We start from the raw sequence: 21,923 nt of genomic DNA on the forward strand, positions 1-21,923 counted from the left end.
TGTTTCAAAAGTGCTGATTCTTTGTCTGCTACTTTATATGAAAATAAGGAGCCACTCTCCACGCCCCTCTGAGAGATATTTGGTTAAAAAAAACACAATGGTGCTCTAGGACAGGGGTTCCCAACCTTTTTTTCCCAAGAGCCCCAAATGACTCCTGTTGGAAGTTGCGTGTGTGTGTGTGTGTCGTGTCCCTCCCCCCCCCCCACACACACACACACACAAGGGGAGTTACCTTGGTTGGTGATTGGCTAATGGTTAAAGAAGCCAACAAAAACGTTATGACATCATAAAGTGGCCAAAATCTGATTTTCAGACAGGTTTTTATATAAATGGATCAGGACAAAAAGTGAGCAAATATTGTTTCCCGAAACTTTCACAATCTCTTTACACAGAGGGGACACATGTTTCTGTATAAAATACAGGAAAATGTGGATTTTGCATAATAGGTGACCTTTAATTTTACTTTGATATTTGAATAAAGCATTTTTTGTTTTTTTAAAGGTCATTTGGACTTCCTGCCAGGCTGCAGCGGCCATGGCAGCTTCAGCTTTGACATGTGCGGCTGCATCTGTGAGGAAGGCTGGGCCGGCAAAAACTGCTCCGAGTCCCGCTGCCCGGACGACTGCTCCAACCAGGGTGTGTGTGTGGAGGGGGAGTGTGTGTGCGACCGTGACTTTGGAGGCGACAACTGCTCAGAGCCGCGGTGTCCTTCAGACTGCTCGGGTCGCGGGCTCTGTATCGATGGAGAGTGTGTCTGCGAAGAGTCCTTCACCGGCGAAGACTGCATGGTGGGCAGGTGTCTGAACGACTGCTCGGACCAGGGGCAGTGCGTCAACGGGACGTGCCAGTGCAGGCCGGGGTACGTGGGGGAGGACTGCTCCATGGTCTACTGCGCCAACAACTGCAGCAAGAAGGGAGTCTGCAAGGAGGGATTCTGTGAGTGCCAGGATGGCTTCGCAGGAGATGACTGCAACTCTGGTAGGCTATTACTTTTTATCAATTTAGTCAATTTGATCCTCTTGAAGAACATTTGTCAGACATTTGGGGTTCAGTTTCCCAACATGGAAACTCCCTTAACAATTGCTCAGAAAACTCAACTTAAAGACATGCTACTTTGTGCCTGTGACTTAAGTTTGTCATTGCCATATCTGCACTGTAGCGAATGTGCACATGACAATAAAGCCTTGAATCTTGAATTGACCTATACAAATATGTTACAGAAACTTTAAATACATTACAGAAACTTTAAATACATTACAGAAACTTTAAATACATTACAGAAACTTTAAATACACGACATAAACTTTAAATACATTACATAAACTTTAAATACACAACATAAACTTGAAATACATTACAGAAACTTGAAATACATTACAGAAACTTGAAATACATTACAGAAACTTGAAATACATTACAGAAACTTTAAATACATTACAGAAACTTTAAATACATTACAGAAACTTGAAATACATTACAGAAACTTGAAATACATTACAGTGGGTAATGGCATTCATGTTCCATGGAGTGCTGAGAGTTTGCACAAAGATAACAGCTACAGTGGGGGATTTCATTTATCGCCACACTATTGAGGAAATAAAGGAAGAAATTAATCTTACAGCCGAGTGTAGTGTTTGGATAGAATATAAACCGTCTTATAAATTATGCTCCATGAATCTTGTTGGCCTCTCTGAACCCTACCGAGCAGCTAGGGAGATCTGAGCAATAGATATATTAATGCAAAGTTCTCTCTTACTTTCTGCTACAGCAGTTAGGTACATAGGATCTGAAAACTCAGGCCCATCATTTTAAGCATCTTGCAGTCCTTAAAAACATCCGCTTCAAATCCAAGTGGCGGTTGACTTGCTGGACAGCAGAAGGTATGACAACACTAAATTGTCAAAAGTCACATTCATCCGACCAGAGAGCTGTCACATTCACTGCAGCTGAGACAGTTTTTGACTCACACTCGCCTTTTGTTCAGACCCAGCGTTTCACACCAACATAACAGATGCTCCTCTCCCTTCTAAAGCTGCTGTCAACAACATGAAGGATGATGACAGGCAGAAGAGTGAGCAGGAGAAAGACAGACACTGCAACTCGTATTAAAGAGGCTCATTCTTCCTTGCTGCCCTCCCCTTTACTATACCTAGTGAGGGGGTCCGAATTGCTTATTTCTGCCCAATTAGAGGCTAAAATAGCCAATGCTTGTAGCGGATAGTTTGCTGAATACAAAACGAAGCAGTTCAATTACCAGAGACCTGTAGGGTGACAGGCTTAAGTGTTTCATGTTATCAAAAGCTGAAGAAAGCGGAATGTATTTTTTGCCTCAATTATGGTGGCCTATATTCTTCCAGTGTGAGAAATAATGGAGGGTGTTGAATTTAAATGGGATGTTTCGGGCGTATGGGAAGATACAGTATATCTTTACATACAAATATGTCCACACACAAATCAAAGATCAGCTTTTGTTATAGTGTAGTGTTTCATCTTGGCAGCAGAGAAACTCCACAATCAGTTCAATGAGTCCTGATTCTTCAGTTACAAAAGTGGCGAGTGCGTCACCGGAGTGCTCGTGGTGACAACTGACATTTACAATCTGCACATAGTGGGGGGGTCTCAGCGCTGTGCATGCACTCAGGAGGTTTTCCTTCAAACTGTGGAGTCTTTACATTCATAGTAGGATTTTTATAACATCTAAAAATGCCTTTTGTTAACTTGTTTCAGTGAGAATAAAACTGTATCACTGACAAACAATGGAGAGAGATTCCTAAATATCCTTTAGGCAAGATACATGTTAACAAATTCACACCCCTCTGCATTTGAAATAGTTTGCAACTAATATTACCGGTGCATTTGTAACATCCCGGTAATGCAGATAAGCATTTCAACACATCATTTGTTAAACATAATTCTAACATTTGGCTGAAGGGATACAACTGAACTTCAGATTCATCTTTACATGTCTGATGCTTTTTGTTCTACTTGGGGGAAATCCTTAAAACAGTTTGACATCACAACTCCTTGTAGACAGCCAAGAACAAGATGTGCTTAAAGGGATTACAAATAAATCAGACTTTAAGGTAGGCACGGACAACTGCTTCTGAAGTTGGACATTAGCCCAATCAAAAAGAAATGTTGATAGGATGTAAGAACCACGTCCTTGGTGAAAATAAAGGAAATATCTGCATTTGAGTTTCCTGGCAGCCTTTCATGTATCAACATCTATGTGAGATGCTCACCCCTCCTCTATCTCTGATGTATATTATAAGTAAAACGCTCCTTTGTCTAATATTTCATAAGTACCTTTTCCAAAGTGCCCACTTGAGAGTTTGCCCTTCATTTTCTATAGAAGAGAAAGTCTTTACTTCCTATACCGTGGGTTATAGCTCCTTCGTTTGATTTGTTATTTCCTTCATATACGTGACGAAGCTGAGTCTAATCGATGAAATAAATCTTGCTAATTGAATGCTGCAGGATCTGTCCCCAGTGCAGGCTCACTGTTTGGAAATGAGCTAACTACTGTGTAGCATGGGCCCATCTGTGGAGAGTGTGTGGAAAGGGCTGAAACGGCTCCTAGTGTGTCCAAAGGTTCCCCTGAGACGGTCTCAGTGCTGTGCTGTAGTCCTGTATCACAGGAGAGATGATGAGAGTGTGAGAGGTTGCTTATCACACTATCACACTCAATTTGCTCTGTCTCACTCTGGTTTCCCAAGTCATCCTTATTTTACTCTCATTTAACCTTGTGTTTATGAGGCTCCTCTATTCTTGTCTTTTTTCTCCTCCTGTCTGTGAACCTGTCTTGTTTATTTGACTCAAACTGTGTGTACCTTTTGTCTTGTCTTCTCCTCCTTTATGTCCTTCACCTGCCTTCCCCCCTCCTCCTTCTTGTTTTTGGCAGTGGGAGCTGTAAACACTCTTGTTTATGCCTCCACATTGACATTCAACACCACCTTTCAGGGCTTATGGCTTGACGATCTCTACTTCAGAGTGAGGGCTCCTCCCTGTCATGTAAACACTCAGCCTCGTGTTTCCACAAGCTCTGGCTTCTTTTACTGACTGGAACACACATATACGCATTGCAGTGTACCCCGTGTTCATGTTTTAACGTGTATGCATGAAGAAAACCAAGCGAAACAATGACACATATAGGGATGTTGTGTGGGGTTGGCACAATAATACAAACTTTTTAAATGTTATTTATTCTACCTTTATTGAACCTGAATGGCACAATCATGCAGAGAAAGGGGAAATATAGCAACTTGATAAGGCACTCCGCTTGACTATATTTTGCCTTTCTTATTGTCAGGATACATCCATTAGTGTCCTGGTCCATTTCCCATTAAAAAACGAAGAGAAAGGTGAACTCTTCACAATTACTCTTTGTCACAGCCCTGCCGATCCTAATTGTATCGGTGGAATGGAGAGTATGACCTCTCCCATGGGACTTACTACTAGGTGCCGCAGTCGGAGAGGACCATGTGCCTCTTTGAAGGATAGAGCTATACAAGAACGTCTCAGTATTGTGTACAATTCTGAATTAGGGCTCCAGGGTGCGGCCTAAAGTCAGTGAAGTGCAACTAAATATGTTCATTGTTCGCACCAGTGCGCCTGACATTTAGCAGGTGTGTCTCTGTATGTGTGAAACCGAGCCCTGTTTATCCCCTCAAGCCCCATCACAACCTCAAACATAACGGTCATTTCAAATGACGGTTTTGTCAGATTGCTTTGGTGCCGGTTACAGCGGTCCCCAGACCTGACATCATCAGCAGAGGTATCTGCTCCACTATCTGGCTCTCATGTCCCTGGTTAGGTGACTCATCATCCGAGGCGCTTGATTAATTTTGAAAGTGGGGAAGAAGGGTTTCCAAAAATGTGTGTGCATGCAAAAGGCCCATTACATTTTATATGTCCCTGTTGTAATCAATGTAAAAGTTAATCTGGATCCTTGCCCTGAGTATCTCAAGGCTCACTCTCATAGGGTTGGGGAAGCTCAAGCTAATCAGACTAGATCTAATGTTACTGATTGTGCTTGCTGTGGTTCAAAATCAACATGAGTACATTAAAATGCTTGACATTTAATTCAGATATGTATTATTGTGTGGTGTCAAATAAATTAACAAAAAATTCTAATTCAATCTGATGCATATTATTTGTCTGGATTAAGGAATTAGTTGTAGCACTGGCAGTCAATTCCCTAGCCATGAAGCCATATTTTAGCTTTTGCTCCATAAATTGAGTTGATATATGTTATCAAAAATGCCTCGCTTTGCTGGCAAACATAAACACACTGAAATTGTTAATTATGGGTGTGAAAAACGTTGCCATACAATTTTGAGCAAGTGCGTTTTTCAGTATTCCCACTAAGGTAGACAATTGCTAACTGCAATCTTATGACACATGCACTATACTAACAAGTGAGTCCAAAGGGGATTTTCTGATGTTACACTTTATAATTGTTATTGTAAAACACACACAAGAAAAAAGCAGTTTAAACTTCATTTGTGTTGGATTTTGTCTCAACAGTGGCACCCGCCATGAACGTGAAGATCCGAGGCGTGACTGACCGCACCATTGACGTGGAGTGGGAGGGGTCCGTTGTTCTGACAGATTTCTTAGTGACCTACACACCCAGCAGCCCGGGAGGTATGTACAGAGATATGCTGGCCTGTTGAAGGAAGGAAAATTGCATTTCAGTTACAGTTGATTCAAAATGTCTTAAAGCATGTATATCTTTGAAAATATATATACCATTGTATCTTTGTACCTGCCTTTCTATCAGGCGTGCAACTGGAGATAAGGATTCCAGGCAATACCACGACCTGCACTATCTCAGGCCTGGAGGCGGGAATAGAGTTCAACATCAACGTGTTCGCTGTCATTAACAACAGTATCAGCGTCCCTGCCAGCATCACGGTTTCCACCTGTAAGTGAAGCTCGTGGCTGTTGTGACCAAATGTTCTCACGGGAGCACTAAAGGATATTCCACTGAGGCTATGTTTGGTGCATGACCAACAGAATATAAATGTAATACCTCAAACCAGTACCTTGTTAAATATCCTCCGTCTCATTCGGTGCTGTACTTGCATTCTTCCATGAACACAGCCGTTCATGCGGATGCACACACACCCTGTCTGTCACCTTTTATTTTTTGTTAAAACCTCCCTAAGATGTTTTTCAGTGTCAATAGAGTGAGAATACCACCTGCTCCTCTGTGCCAACTGGCTGTGATTCCTACCTGAAACACCTGCGTGGTGTCACTCCCACTCAAATACACGCAAACGTAAATATGAACACCTTCTGAATATTAAACTCTTGGTCGGTGTTAATACCAGGGCACCCGATCCGACAAAGAAACACTATTCCCTGCTTATCAAAGGTATGCAAGCTCACTGAACCTCTGAATAGTAATAGCTTATTTTCAAAGGCAAACTGAATATTGTCTCCACTCAGCTGGTTACTTACCGTGCGGTGTGAAGCCATCAGTCTTGGCTGGTAAAATGATCCTCCATTTCACAGATAAGTGACTTTAATTTCAGTGATAGCAACATTTGGAGTTATAAAGTTAATTGAAGGCAATTAAGTTTGGTGCAACCATTATTCATGTATGATATGATTTGTTGGGTTGTCTTTGCAAAACGTAATTATGAAATGAAGTATTTGATTATCTGGAAAGATTTATGAGGACACGGCTGCCTGTGAAAAAGTAATTTAGGTATTTTGCAAAATAAAAGTACAAGTCATTTGTTTTAAACCGAGGCACTGATGTTGACATCGCTACGACTGGAAAACATTGCATATACATGTATAGGCAGAAAAAATAAAAGGTTGTTTATCAGTAAGAAATGTATTAAATATATTAGCAGGGGGTTACACTTTTAAACAATTGATGAAAGGAAATGTGTGCCTTTGTACTATTTTAGCAGTAAAACACGAACTTACCCTCGATTATTGATGGTTATTTTAAAGTATTACCGAGGGAACAGAACAAAAAAACAAATGTAAAAGAGAAAAAGTGGACACCTCAGTATGAGGTGGAGTCGTGATTTATGGGCTGTGTGGGTCACTGAAGACAATAATACGTCTCTGGCTCCCTCTACAGATCTCTCCAATCCCGATGGCTTGATTTTCAAATCCATCACAGAGACGTCAGTGGAGGTCCAGTGGTTACCCTTCTACTATTCCTTCGATGGATGGGAGATCAGCTTCATCCCCAAGGTAGAGTAAAGCAGTGTGAACACTCAGCGTATGTGATCGCTGTCAGTCCCAATGTGAGACTACAGCACTATTTCATGCTGTAACACAAGTGCACTGTCCTGTGTGAGACCAAACAAAAAGGATGAGGAAATGACCGTCTTTTTCTCTCTCCATCACCCACAAACACACACACAGAGTATTTTATTTTATTCATCTTGCTTGTTAACAAAAACAAAACGTTCTTTTTTCAAACTGACTTTCGATTTCTGTGAAGAAACAGGAAGAAAAATAACTGGATGGATTTATTGAGGGTTTTGCTCAACTTGAGGCCCATACCAAATTAGACGAGCGGATTGTCTTGAGCTTATTGGCTATTAGGTGGATGAGCCAATAAACCCTTTTCCAGAATAACCCCTTCATGGAACCGTAGCAGGGCCAGGTTCAAAGCCAGAAAGCAAAAACCTTTCTCTTCCTAATTCCCGCCGTAAACGCAGTTACTCTCTGCACTCTAATCTCGTGCTCTCTCACAGTAATTGGTTTTCTCCTTTAAGGTGTTCTCGGGGGGAGATAGCCTTTGGTCCGGCCTCAAATCTGATGTTAAGATGCTTTTTTTCTTTTTTATTTCAAGCCCTTAACGGATAGAACATTTCCGAATGGGGAAAAAAGCAGCGGGATTCCTAATTTAATTGTATTGCTTTCAGCCATCTTCTCTTTCTCCCCAATCCCCTATGTCTCTGTTCTTCAAGCAATTTCCATCCTTCCACCTTTTCTTCTTAATCTCTTGTTTCTATTTCCATCCACCACCTCTCAGTCGAAATACCTGACTCTCTTCCTCTCTACCCTCAAAAGGTACCCTTCAACCTTTTCTTTCTTCTTCATCTCTCTCTTCCTCTCCTCCTGTATCCTTCCTTGCTTTCCCTCCACTTGCTCCAACCACGGGGGAAATCATATTATGAATTGGCAGTCCCGCCCCCCGTGGATTTAATCCAGCAATGGGGATTGTGAATTTTGACAATCTTGTAATGGAAGTAGGCATGAAAGCTATGCGAAAAAACACAGAACTCTCTGTCAAAATGGAAACAGAGAGAGGGGGAGGGGGAGGGGCAGGGGGAGATTTGTACTTGCCGTTAACGCTGTTAGAAACAGCTACAGATATTTTATATCCGACACTAAAATGAAAAATCCCACTGCTAGCACATCATACCCATGTGTTATATGTTGGGCTTGTTGTAGCTGTAAAGCAATCATTCAATCAATATGGCTGCCAGTAGCACTGTACTTTTATTACATTAGTTTCAGTGGTATACTGTATATTCATATACAGCCATACAATCTATATTTATCTATAGAATTAGAAGGATACCAGAGCAGTTTCCTGGAAGGTCCGTCTTAATTTTGTTTTGTTTTTTTGATTGTTGGACAAGTTGCTGTGTCTTTCTTGGCAGATGAGATTAACACACATGGAAACACACACATGAGCATGCATAACGATCAGGGTTTACCTGAAGTATCTCAGCATTGTGATTCATGCTGAATATTCAAACAAATTGTCACAGCTTAGCGGTCAGTCCTCATGATGAGGCTCTGCAGTATTGTTCTTACCTTAAGCACTTTTTTTACCATAATGATCTTCACAAGCCTGAAAGGATGTTCGATCATGCTCAAACTAATGTTACGATGCACTTTGTGACTTTCTCTTTCACTCCTGGAAAGAAGAGACTGGGTAATAACTACAAATCAATCTTTCAAGCTGCATCAGGTATAATTAATCTGGTGATGAAATGAGACGTAAACCCCCAATGTGTCATTACAAACAGATTTTCCCCTTGCCTCTAGTAATATCCAGCCTTGTAGTTATTTAAAAAATATGGTGCTTCATTCGTTTTCACATTAAAGGTATTACAGTTTTATTCACTGCTGTAATACCGTTCAAATGTAATATTATTATATTGCTTTTTGTGATAGTCAGAGGATTATTAGAATCACTTCATGACTCTCTTTTTTTAGGGGCATATAATTACATGCTGTCTTACTTGAAAAACGAAATTACCATTATAATTAACCAAGAAGAAATCAAACAGATAATGATCATCAGTGTTAAATTAAAGTAATAAAAACACCTCAACAAGGACCAGAAAAAGTATTTTGTCATTCCTCATCTCAGCGACCTTGTCGGCAAAAAGAATGATGACTAATTACGAGCAAACTGGCATCGGAGATGGGAGTGGATATACTGTTATGGTGATTCATTTAGCATAATTTAACATTTAACTGTATTATTATTGAGATTGAGGACCATTTGTTATTGGAACATTACCGCTGTGTGTTACTGCCCACCCTGGTAATTTAGCTGAGGTGATTAAATGGATTACATCTCTAATTACAGTTTTGATTCAGGAAAGCAGCAAGCTGTTCTAAGTTCTGTTTTAATACTGTACGTGCCTTCGTAGCGCTCGCTTTTGGGAATCTTGGAGCAGCAGTAGGTAGAACATCTGTCTGTTGGCAGGAAGTGCATGTGCAACACTTGCTCTCTGAGAACAGCTGGGAAAAGCAGTGTCTCCATATGGATGAGTGACAGGCCTTTAGAAATGTACAGAGTGCTGCCTCTGCAGAACATGGCCTGAGAAATATCACTGACTCATACTTCCGCAACAAGGTTCTTAATGTGCTAATTCATCTAAAACATGTACGAATCAGTCAAAGGAAATATACAGTTCAGAAAGTCTACTGCATACATGAGTCACTGTTTATGTGTATCTGCTGGAGATATTTTGCATCTGCCAGATGCCTTATCTCCACTGAGACACAGAGTTTAAGCCACAAAGTAACTGGCACTTACTCGAAATATGCAGATTGCATTGCTCTTCAGCTCATCACATTTATCTCTTGTTTTTTTTTCAAAGGACAATGAAGGAGGGATGACTGCACAGCTGCCCAGCACCATCACTTTCTTCGTGCAGACTGGTCTGAGGCCAGGGGAGGAGTACACTGTGAACCTGGTTGCGCTCAGAGACCAGGGTCGCAGCCAGCCATTCACTACCACTGTCACAACATGTACGTATGAATAGAAGCTTTAAAGAAACAACATTTAAATGTCCCTATCATGCTATTTTTAGGCAATAGCATAGGTCTCAGATATATAAAAATATATAAAAAACATATTTATGGAGTGTTTTGCTCAAAACACCAAACACACCGGGGACACATATTTATGTACAAAATATATCAAAAAGTGCATTTTGCACAATAGGTGACCTTTAAACAAAATGTGATCACAGCTTTTGTTGCCAGGTCAAACCACACAACATGATTTTTGTTAATTTAGTTAAACACATTTAGCAATACTGCCATAACATGACATTTCTCTGTGTTTTGTCTTTATATTTATTTTGTAAATTATTGTCTTTTCAATTTTTTTTCTTGTGTTATTGTAGTATGCTTTTATTACATATACAGCTCTTTGGCTCGACCAAAAATCGTTTTTAAATGTGGTTTATAAATAAAACTTGATTTGGTTGGATAATAAAGTGTTTAGGGGTTTTAAGATAAGTTGTGAATGTGCCCTAAGGAGGAATACGATTAAATAGCCACTACCATTTTTCTTAAACATTTGCATATTTGATCAGAAAAAGGTTATTTTATATTAATATGAAATGTGAGCAGCACTGCAAATAAAATATTGTATTATTATGTATTAATCTGTCAGTTAAAACCCACCCAAGGGGACATCTCAAAGTCCTTGTTTTGCAGAAACAACAGTGTTTGTTTTACAGTGAATAAATAACTGAAAAACTGTAAGTTTTCAAAATTAAGAAGCTGATTGAAGCAAATGTTTGCTATTTTGCCTGATTAAAGGCTTAAATAATTAAGTGATTATTATAACTGTCAGCAATTAATTTTCTCCATAAATGTCATTTTAGGACATGTAGCATATATTCCGTCCACACAAACACACGCACACAAAAATGCAGAGTTAAATACGATGTCACCTTGACGTATTTGATAGTCTGCCATTATTAATGTCCCCAATGTAAACCTCACTGAGGTATTGCCCCACTCCTCACCGAGCTGCCATTATTACTAGACATCTGTAATAGAGGCAATTCAAACCTCTTTCGTAACAATTCAAACTCTGATATCCGTAGTCAAAACACCATCAATTGTCCTGTCAAATCTCTGTTCATTTTGTGGGGAGTAATTAAATAAGGATTAATAATTCATGGCACACTGTCATTAATTATTTTACGACGGCCCACTGCAGGACACTTTATTGGATAAAGAAAGAGGAAAAGACAAATTTGAAGTTACTCAATTATTAATAACAAAGATGTATCCTTCCTCTGAGACGGAGTGAGTGTGATGAGGAGTCGGAGGAAAACCAGAGGGAGAGGAGAGCTGATGTGAGAACAGGTTCTCAGCAGATGTCTTCCTCGGGATGTTTTCTAGGACAAGACCCAAGGGCCCAATTTCCCAATTTCAAGGATCGGGGTTGACCTGCAACATGTGTAGCCTTATTCTCAGACTTATTTAGATCTCAAAGCTTTAAGAAGGACTTTATGTTCCTGTTTCACTTACTGTTTGAAATATTTCATTTACATAAGTTGGCCCTGGGGACATCGACAGAGAATCATTATGCTCAACAAGAATGGGGCTTTCAATTCAATTACAACTGAGCATTGTCCCAGGTGCTATTTGGGCTGTCTCTTCAAACATATCATGGATAATTTAACATGTATCATAAACTGGAAATTAATTTAATTTTAGTTGTATATTAGATACCTGTTAACCCGCTGTGAAAATCATCAAGAAAAGTGTTGATTCAGAGATCAAAAGCACCTGCATTTTCACCACAATCTGTTAAAGCAACATATGTCACACCATAGCTTCAGTGGATAAAGGTAATCCACAGGTTAATGAAGCAGAGTGCTTATTGTCACATTCTTTAACACTCCATTACCTTGACTGAAATGTCTTTATTTTGATGCTCTAACAATGAGAGCATGCAGAGTAATACTTTATGTATCCCTATTCTTTCATGCAGCAACTGGTTCAAGGTTCTTTATTTGTCATACGAGCATAGCTACAGAGTAGTTATGTTGATGAAAATATTAGGTCACAGGCTTCTCCAACAGTGCAACACAATAATACAGAAAAACAGAAAAATATAGTGCAAGTAAATATTAAAAGGTAAATACAAAAAGAAAAATAGTTTAAAAAAAGTGAAGTAGTGAAATAAGCGTCTATATGCAAGTCATTGAAATATGATATATTAGATAAATAGATAAATAATTACTAAGTAGCAGATGAATTTTATGGATGTTGTTACAACAGTTCAGGTTTTTAACAGTCTTATTGCCTGTGGAATGAAACTGTCTCTGAATCTGGTGGTTTTTGTCCGGATGCTGCGGTAATGCCTGCATGATGTCAGCAGACTGAACAGTTTGTGGCTGGGGTGATGGGGGTCTTTTATAATCCGGAGGGACTTCTTGAGCCGCCGGGAGTAAAGGTCCTCCATGGATGGCAGCTTCGTCCTGGTGATGTTCTGTGCAGTTTTTATCACCCTCTGTAAAGCCTTACGATTGAGGGCGGTGCAGCTGCCGTACCAGGCCGTGATGCAGCCAGTCAGGATACTCTCTATGGTGCACCTGTAGAAGGTCAGGATGCTCTCGATGGTGCACCTGTAGAAGGTCAGGATGCTCTCTATGTGCACCTGTAGAAGTTGCAGAGTATCCTGGAGTCCATGTTGAACCTCCTCAGCCTGCAGAGGAAGAAGCGCTACTGTCAAGCTTTATTGGTGATGTTGGTGGTGTGAAGAGTCCATGTCAGGTCCTCAGTGATGTGGACACAGAGGAACCTGAAGCTGCTGACTCTCTCCACCCTAGTCCCATTGATGGCAATGGGGGCGTGTCCCTCTCTCTGCTGCTTCCTGTAATCCACAATCAGCTCCTTGGTTTTGCTGACGTTGAGATGGAGGTTGTTGTCCTGGCACCAAGATGTCCATTTTCCGACCTCTTCTCTGTACGCCGTCTCGTCGCCGTCTGTGATCTGGCCGATGATGGTCTTGTCGTCAGCAAACTTCACGATGGTGTTGGAGCTGTGTGTGGCCACGCAGTCATGTGTGAACAGGGAGTAGAGGAGAGGGCTGAGCATGCAGCCTTGAGGATCAGGGTGGAGGATGTGATGTTTCCCACCCGCACTGCCTGGGGTCTGCCCGTCAGGAAGTTCAGGATCCAGTCACAGAGGGCGCTGTTGACCAGCTTGTAGGGCACAATGGTGTTGAAAGCTGAATTCCCACCCGCACTGCCTGGGGTCTGCCCGTCAGGAAGTTCAGGATCCAGTCACAGAGGGCGCTGTTGAGCCCGAGGTCCCTGAGCTGTAACTGAAGGCTGAACTGTAATCAATGAACAGCATTCTCACATATGTGTTCCTCTGGTCCAGGGGTGAGAGGGCAGTGTGGATGGTGAGGGCTATGGCGTCGTCTGTGGACCTGTTTGCTCTGTAGGCGAATCGAAAGCTTTTCCTACACTCATTAGTGAACAAGAACTGAGTGTTTAAACCATAAAGCCAGAGAGTTTATGTTACGGCCACACATTTGATCATATATTTTGGGCCTATGGTAGTACCAGTTACAGTTGTGCATGGATCACCCTATGCTTGAACATGACGTTTGTTATTGCTATTTCATGACTAGCAAAGTCCTATGAATCAACATAACAAAGCACCGGTCCAGATTGGGCTCCCCTCTGAGAAACACCACCTTATTGTGGAGGAGGGTTTTGTGTTTCTTCGACACGGGGAGCTAACTTCTTTTGAAATGTGTTTAAGTTCTTAACACCTAGTATGTGCTGTTTTCCAGCAATCGGCATAGAAAGACTTTAATCGCGGCTTATGTTTTACACCTTGCAGAGATAAAGCCTATTGTCTCGCGTGTGTTGGGTCTGATAAGCTCTACAGTACATGCTTGGCTGTCAACGAACAGCTTTTCCTGATAACCAATCTACCAATGCATTGGCCTGTAGCAGTATTAACATGAACTTTCATCTCTTCCTTATAGACTGACTGAAATGTGTTCAAATCAAAAGTTGGCTTCAATCATTTGGTCAAATTACCAATCGTATTAATTATATCTTTTGATTTTGTTCAGTTCAAACATAATTTAACATTACCATATTTTAAGCTGCTTGTGGTTAGACAACATTTAACAACTAAGAATGAATTTGATTTTAATCAATGAAAGAAAATTAGATATTTTAAGACAAATAAAAAAAAAAGTTGTTTCTTAATGTAAAGTATGTTTACAAAAATAGTATTCAAATTAGACAATCTAAGAAGATAAAACATTAAATATTTTAAGTATTTTTGTCACGTGTGGTTATTTTTGTATGTGTTACAAGGCAAAAAGACTAAGAAGCACTGTCTTATGTGATGGCAAACATATGAAATATGTTGGGGTTTCTGGAGTGTGTTTTGGACAAAACAAGCAATTTATAGACATCACCTTATGCTTCACAGACTTTTGACGATTTTCTTAAATTGTATTTACCATATTAAATAATTGTTGGTAGCATCTCCACCTACGAATGTTTTGGAATCCAACCAAAAAATCTGGTCAAATTAAAAAGACTGTACATTTTGAAAACAATAAATCGACCAAGTAAAATAAAAGTGCAGCAATAGATGGAAAGGTTGGCAAAGCGAGCAACAGGACGGTCGATAATTCTGCTTCTTTCCTCCTTTTTCTGTATGCAGTGATTGATGGCCCCACTCAGCTGGTTGTGCGGGATGTGTCAGACACCGTAGCGTTCGTGGAGTGGACACCACCGAAGGCAAAGATTGATCAGATCGTGTTACGATACGGCCTGGTGGGAGGAGAGGGTCCACGGACCACCTTCCGCCTCCAGCCAACGCTCAGTCAATACTCCCTGCAGGTGAGTGGTGTGGTGTGTGTGCAATGTATCACATTGTGGTGTCACAGATCTCATCATACACACACATCATGTGGATTCACCTGCCATCTGTGGACAGAAAAGCTCGTCCTCACAACTTAAACCATTTATCTTTGGGTTCATGGTTGGCTTTGGTGTTATTACTTTGTACTCACAAGTGCTATGTTGTGTGTGTACTGTTGTCATGCTTGGTAATATTATTTATTCCCAGAGTCTGCCAGCCGTCTGTGTCTGGAGATTAAACATAAAACAAATGAGAAAAGCCATGCGAAGAGATTAAACAGGCCTAACTGTCCCTGTTTTTTGTTTTTGTTTCAAAGGTTCTGCGTCCTGGCTCGCGTTACGAGGTTTCTGTGAGCGGAGTGCGTAGAGGAAATGAGAGCGGATCTATTTCCACTGAATTTACTACTGGTGAGGTCTGACAGCAAGCAGATGTGGTGATAGTAGTGTGTGTTTGTGTGTGTGGGATCCTGGCCTGCCTCTGAGGATAGAAAAGTCTATGACATATGGCCTAATGTAAAACATAACGTTTATCTGTATTGCGTATAGTAGTGAACATCTGGTCAGAGTAATTATTGCTGCAGTGTGTACCGTAGTTTGTGGATTTGTTGTGGAAACACTATCCTTTCTTGTTTTGAATGCAAACAAAAAGTGAATTCATCAAAATGAAATTTTTTGAATACATCATCTATTTGTATGTAATATAATATGCATTGACTTACTAATGAGCTATACAATGTTACAAATGAACATGTGATGCAACTGATGTAAATAATGTATTCATACAAACAGATCAACTGTAGTAATTAACAGTTGCCCACCAGCAGTGTCTGTGTCTGATTTGTAAACCGCTGATGTTTGCTTGTTCACAATCGCTGAGAATTGGTCTCAGTGTCCCCAACATTGTCAGCTTTATCGTTCTTCTCAGAGATCGATGCCCCTAAGAACCTGCGGCTCGTGTCCAAGACCTCCACCTCCCTGGAGCTCGAATGGGACAACAGCGAGGCTGAGGTAAATAAATGATGACCGAATAGCCGTTGCATTTCATTTTCATGACTTGTTTTTCAGCCAATTTAAGTTACTAACACGCAGGGACAAAACAACATTTGAATAGCATATAAAATGTAATGCAATGTTATATATTAGAACATCCCAGAGAATAGGAACTTGTTTAAATTATATTATAATAATTAAATAATGAGTAAAGATTCTGAATACCTCCACAAGCTATTCATGCCAAACATCTGCAATGTAATATACAGATATATGGTCTCTTCTGAAAGCACATGTTTTGTCTCTTTTATTTTTTCTGATTATGTTCATTATTCAAATATGTGTACTGGACTAACCTGAAATACTTTTTAGATTACACAAGATCTCAAATCAACCTTACAGTAGGTGTCCCGTATTTAACTGAATACATGTTGTGTAAACAACTCATTTGTCCTTAATCCCTTGACCTTATCCATGCTCCCCGGACCCTTCCTGCATACTACCCACCGTAAAGCGGGTTTTTTATTCCTTCCATTTCTCTAAGCTCTGTCTTGTTGTATTGAGCACTTTATCATCACCGACAGGTCTGTGTGCATTTTGTCAGCTTGGTAAATGCCAATACAGAGAATGTAGCAAACAAATGTGTTGGGTTCAAGTGGTCACCGAAACGTTTTACTGTGACTAAAAATCTAAATTAGCAATTTTAAATTAGCAAAATAGAATTACAAACATCAGCCAAAAAACAAACAATAAGCAATGTTTTTAGCCAATCACTGGTAGCAGATATCTTCATGATCCAATCGCCCGACCCTAATAACTACACAAACAGACGTGCCGCTTACTGTAGAACTACAAATGTATTCATCCCCATGATCCTGCACGGCAGAGAGACTAATGTCATGCTGGGCTAATGCAACATAATGCATTTATTCTGTGATCCGACTATTGGTTAATAGTCTTGTACTTTCTTCATTTTGTTTAAAATGTTTCCTTTTTGTTGGTGTTCTTAAAGTTTCAACGTATATGTTTAAATCCAGATGGAGGGCTACCAGGTGGTGTACAGCACTTTAGCAGGAGACCAGTATGATAAAGTCATTGTACCACGCAATGAGGGAGCCACCACTAAGACCACCCTCACAGGTAAGGAAAAAGTGCTGTTTCTTTTCTTTAATTTATTTCTTCATTTGTGGTGTAGTTCATTTGTATTGAATTATGTATGAACATCTGTAGGGGCCTTTTGCTCAGTGCGATGTGTTTTCCTTATGTCTCCAGTATTATCTCAGAGCATCTAATGTATGCGGAGGAAGCTGGAAGAGCCTGTGTGTTTTACATGGCAGGATTATCTGCAGAGCTAACATTCAGCTGACAGGGCTACTGATTGTATCTGTAGAAATGCTTGTTGTCCTGCGGGCGTATTGAAAGGCTGTCAGAAAGGAAGGGTCAGCTGGTATGTTTTTTCTGAAAGGCCACAGTCCTGGAAAGGGCACGGCCAGCATAAGAATAGAAGCCAAAGGTCCTTGTGTTATTTTGTTGGGCCATTGCAATCAATGCTGCCGACACCCTCATTCCTTCTCTGTCACTCTCACTTTCTCTCTACTAATAATCTTTGTCACTTCCACGCTCATTTCCATTCCTCATTATCTTATTCCTGTAACTTATGAAACTCACTGTGGATGTATTGAATGGATTTGAAACTGATCAGTTATGCTGTAAGAGTTTTTTTCATAGAAATGATACTGATGTACGTTAATTTACCCAGACCTCATCACCAATGTAGAGCTAATTGGGCTGTTGTGAAAAACTCATTCTAATTGACATGCACTCTGCTTGAGAAGGAGAGTGGGAAACAAGTGTGTGTTTATTTTTGCTGTATGATATTTTAATTTAGTAACGGATTCCCTCTCTGTCTTCGTGCCTTAGACCTGCTGCCAGGCACAGAGTACGGCATTGGTATTTCTGCCATGAAAGATAGCAACCAGAGTACGCCAGCTACAATGAATGCCAGGACAGGTGAGTCCATCCCTGTTTCTACTCCACTGATGTATGTAAAACAGATTATAGGAATACTTCACCCTTGAAATTACTATAAAATACAACATCATTTGTATATACAATTTGATTTGTATATCAATTACTCAAGGTGTAATTGTAATTAAAGGTTTTGTCGAAAACTGAGTTACTTGCATATCTGCATAGTGAACCGAGAATCCAGAAATTGGAACATCAGTTAAGCAAGTTTCACACGACTTGTGCAGTATAAACATGGAGAAAATGTACGTGTTTAGTAGTGAGCAAATTGGAGAAATGAAACTTATTTATCATTATTGTACTGCAACAGTGGTGTGAGAGTTTGTAAACTGTACTTTTCATATAGTTTTGCTATTTTAAAACCTGTATGCTATTTCATTAAAGACTATACGTTTTTGGTCTATACCGTCACTGTAGAGTCATAAAAGAAAATAAATCTAGGATTTCTAGGACAAAGACACATTCAGTGAGTAAATGATGTTCAAATGGTCTTTTTGAGGGTGGCACTTTCTTGTAAGTGGATCACAGCGGCGTTGTAGAAATACCGGCTTCACAGCATCTGGTTTGCTATTATACTTGTAATGTTCAGTTCCTGCTGTGGGTCAGTGCTCCTGTGCCAACCATTTAAAGCCACTTTAGTGAAATTTAGCAAGACGTGTGCTATTTTTGGTGATGTTCTATAAAACCTGCTGGGGCTAAAGTTCTCATTACAGCATTTTAAGGCTGTGATAATGCATACCATTGACTGCTAATGGCCCTCGTTGTCTCATATCATTATAAGCTATTTGAATTTTTATTGTGTTTTTTCTGTCTTTTAAAAAACATTTAACCTTCTGTTAAAATGTTAGTGGGTGAAGGTGCTTTGCTAATCTTTCCCATCATGTTGAATGTCAAGCACATCTTCCCTCCAGTTGCAATCATTTTAATGGCTGAAGGTATTTTGCACTTTACGAAATTATACCTCAATTTTACGAACAAGCACTTTCTATCCAACTCTTTGAACTTTAAAGGTGCAGTACAGCTATCACATCTTTCTCAAAAAGACAACAACACCTCTCTGGCCAGCATGCAGCAGTGGTCATGTTGCTGAAAGCTAAAAGCATAATTTCCATTATCAGTGGCTTCAATCGAAGTACTTTCAGTCTTACTTTACCCTTCAAAAATCAGTTTGACAGTAATCTCCAAAAACATTTGCACTAGAGGAGAATTAAACATTGATGATCCGGTGGGCAAGTTGGGTCATTGCTGCAGGAAATAAAAAGACAATCTTAAAACCAGAACAAAAACAAGAAGATTAAACACAGAATGTGGGATGATTATGATAATAAGGAGGAGTAAGCAACATTTGAATCAGCAACAGTCCTGCTTTTCTGTCAGTGCTGCGCCAAAGAACAACTAGCTAAAACGTTGGGGGCAGATCGCTGAAATGTAAACAAAACAAAGGTTTCAATCAACTCAATTTATTTGAGGAAAATGTAAGGATGTGACATGAAACAACGTCTGGACTTTCTCATTAGCAGGATGGGGAGGCATGCAAATTTGAGATATGATTGTTTTTTCTAAAGCGAAAGAGGGGACTGAAACATCAGAGTGTCTTAGAAATAGTTTTACAGTTGTAAACACAAAAGGCTCGGACAGTGTAGCAATAAACAGAAAACATCCTACAACATAACATGAGATTATAACTTTTAAGTAAGTCAACAGAGAGTTAAAATCAAGCTTTGTGTACCTACTGTTGTTATAACTTTTTGAGGTCGCCCAAACAAAAGGAGGGTAAAATAAATGTTAAAAACGAATTAAAGGCATCATTTAAATTGCACAAATAACCTTTTTTTTATTTTCTCCAAATTAAAAGATCATAATTTGTTTGACCTGAAATCTTGTCTCCTCATTATCAGGTCTGGACGTGCCCATGGATCTCACTGTGACGGCTTCTACAGACAACACCATCACTCTGGTGTGGGGCTTGGTCCAGGGTCCCATCGACCATTACAAGGTCACCTTCACATCCTCGTCTGGTGCCTCTACTGAGGTAAGGAAAAGGACAGACTAATACCTCATGAATAATAGATCAAATATTAAACATACTTTTAATAATACTGTACATAGATGGGTCAACAATCATCCAAGGACCAACGTGACTCTGACCTTTTGTGTCTGAAGAAATCCTATTGAATTAATGCTTAACTGTGTCTTTCTTTTCAGCTGACTGTGCCTAAAGATGTTACCACCACCACTCTGACCGACCTTGAGCCGGGGACTGAGTACAGCATCACTGTGGCAGCGAGAAGAGGAAGACAGCAGAGCACTGCAGCCACTATAGATGCCTTCACTGGTATGGAGAATACTCAACTTGTACATACTCAAACAGGTACACAGTGTCGTATAAGTAGAGCAGTTGTGTTTTCCTTGAAGCCAATAATAAAGCACCTGCCAAATACAGAGGTGACTGTGTCAGGTAAAACATTCAGCACACCTGCCACCAAAGAAATCCCTTAGTTGATAAAAGTCAGGAATTATTTAGGTAACGTACCACTGACTCAGTGTTTACAATTCAAAGTGTCTGGCATACAAATATGAGCAGCTGATTTACCTGCTGCAGTGGCAGGTGAGGAAACCTCTGTCTTTGCTACAGTGCTATATACACTTTTGTGGCATATCAAGATTTGAGTCACTTGAATCCTCTCAATTATCAGGCAAAGCTAAGAGACATTTACTCTAGAGTGTTTTCTCGGCTCAGATGAAGAAATGAAAGATCAGCCCATTACTGCACAGAGCTGGAGAACGGTTTTAACAACGGTGGCGCGTAATGAAGTTGAACGGTGTCTATAATGGACTAAAGTGAGGCAGCAGGTAAGGTGAGTCACACTAAAAGAAAATGGAGGGACCTCATAATACTCTGAAGAAGCGATTAGCAGCACTTAATTATTTACGTAAGCTAATGAGCGTGTTATGAGTGTTCCCTGATTGCACCTCTGTTTTTCGTCTTAATGTGTGTGGTGCTCTCAGCTTTTTCTGCCACACTCGTTAGTGTCAGCTTGCCACGCTCTTCCTCTTTCTCAGCTTGATGTTTCCTCTTTCTCTGATAATTTCAATCACAACCAAGTTCTCTTTTCCCCAGACGTGTGTGCATCCCTCCAACTATGTGTCGGATTGCTCTCAATCTACTAGGGCTGTACCCGAATATCCATATATTTGTTCGTTGGAGTACTATTTGGGTTTCAATTTCGTTCTTCGGATATTCGTTTTTTTATTTTTATTTATTTATTGAAAACTCCAATATCAACGTAAGAGCTTGTGCCTCTTCGGGGGGTGCTAACACTTAACCATACACTTTATCGTTTACTTTATCAATCTTTATATGTAGATATAACTTTTTCGCCGTTAATCTCCGTCACGTTGTTTCCATAGCAACAACAACTCCCTGTCAACAGCGCTAACTCTCCTTCAAAATAAAAGCATGTCCATACAAAATAGGAAGCCAAGCCAAATTACACTTAAGACATACAGCTGCGACGAAAGTAACAAACACAATGCAATATCCTTTTCAATTTCAAAGAACACAAATTGGGTTGTATACATTAACAAATAACTATAGAACAACAATACTGTAGAATAACAAAATGAATGCCGTGAATAAACCGAAAAGACACGTGTTGAAGCGGTTCGCTGCTGATTACTGCGCACCCTCCCCCCGCGCGGGCCGAATACCCGGAGCCCGAAAAATGGTATTCGGGACAGCCCTACAAAGCACAAAGA

General features: G+C 40.1%; 1 protein-coding gene across 1 annotated transcript in view; it reads left to right on the forward strand.

Annotated features, from left to right (window-relative positions):
- The window catches only part of tnr (tenascin R (restrictin, janusin)), a 191,891-nt gene that overhangs the window by 127,737 nt on the left and 42,231 nt on the right, over positions 1-21,923 (forward strand). The window contains exons 7-18 of the mRNA XM_010794446.1: positions 502-978; positions 5,527-5,646; positions 5,783-5,926; positions 7,103-7,218; positions 10,101-10,251; positions 14,947-15,125; positions 15,464-15,554; positions 16,072-16,154; positions 17,174-17,276; positions 18,057-18,146; positions 20,063-20,196; positions 20,370-20,499. Of these exons, the coding sequence (XP_010792748.1) occupies positions 502-978; positions 5,527-5,646; positions 5,783-5,926; positions 7,103-7,218; positions 10,101-10,251; positions 14,947-15,125; positions 15,464-15,554; positions 16,072-16,154; positions 17,174-17,276; positions 18,057-18,146; positions 20,063-20,196; positions 20,370-20,499 (1,818 nt within the window). The remainder of the gene's footprint in view (positions 1-501; positions 979-5,526; positions 5,647-5,782; positions 5,927-7,102; positions 7,219-10,100; positions 10,252-14,946; positions 15,126-15,463; positions 15,555-16,071; positions 16,155-17,173; positions 17,277-18,056; positions 18,147-20,062; positions 20,197-20,369; positions 20,500-21,923) is intronic.

Source organism: Notothenia coriiceps, unplaced genomic scaffold, assembly GCF_000735185.1.
Source record: "Notothenia coriiceps isolate Sejong01 unplaced genomic scaffold, NC01 NC01_scaffold00037244, whole genome shotgun sequence".
In the NCBI taxonomy this organism is placed as follows: domain Eukaryota; kingdom Metazoa; phylum Chordata; class Actinopteri; order Perciformes; family Nototheniidae; genus Notothenia; species Notothenia coriiceps.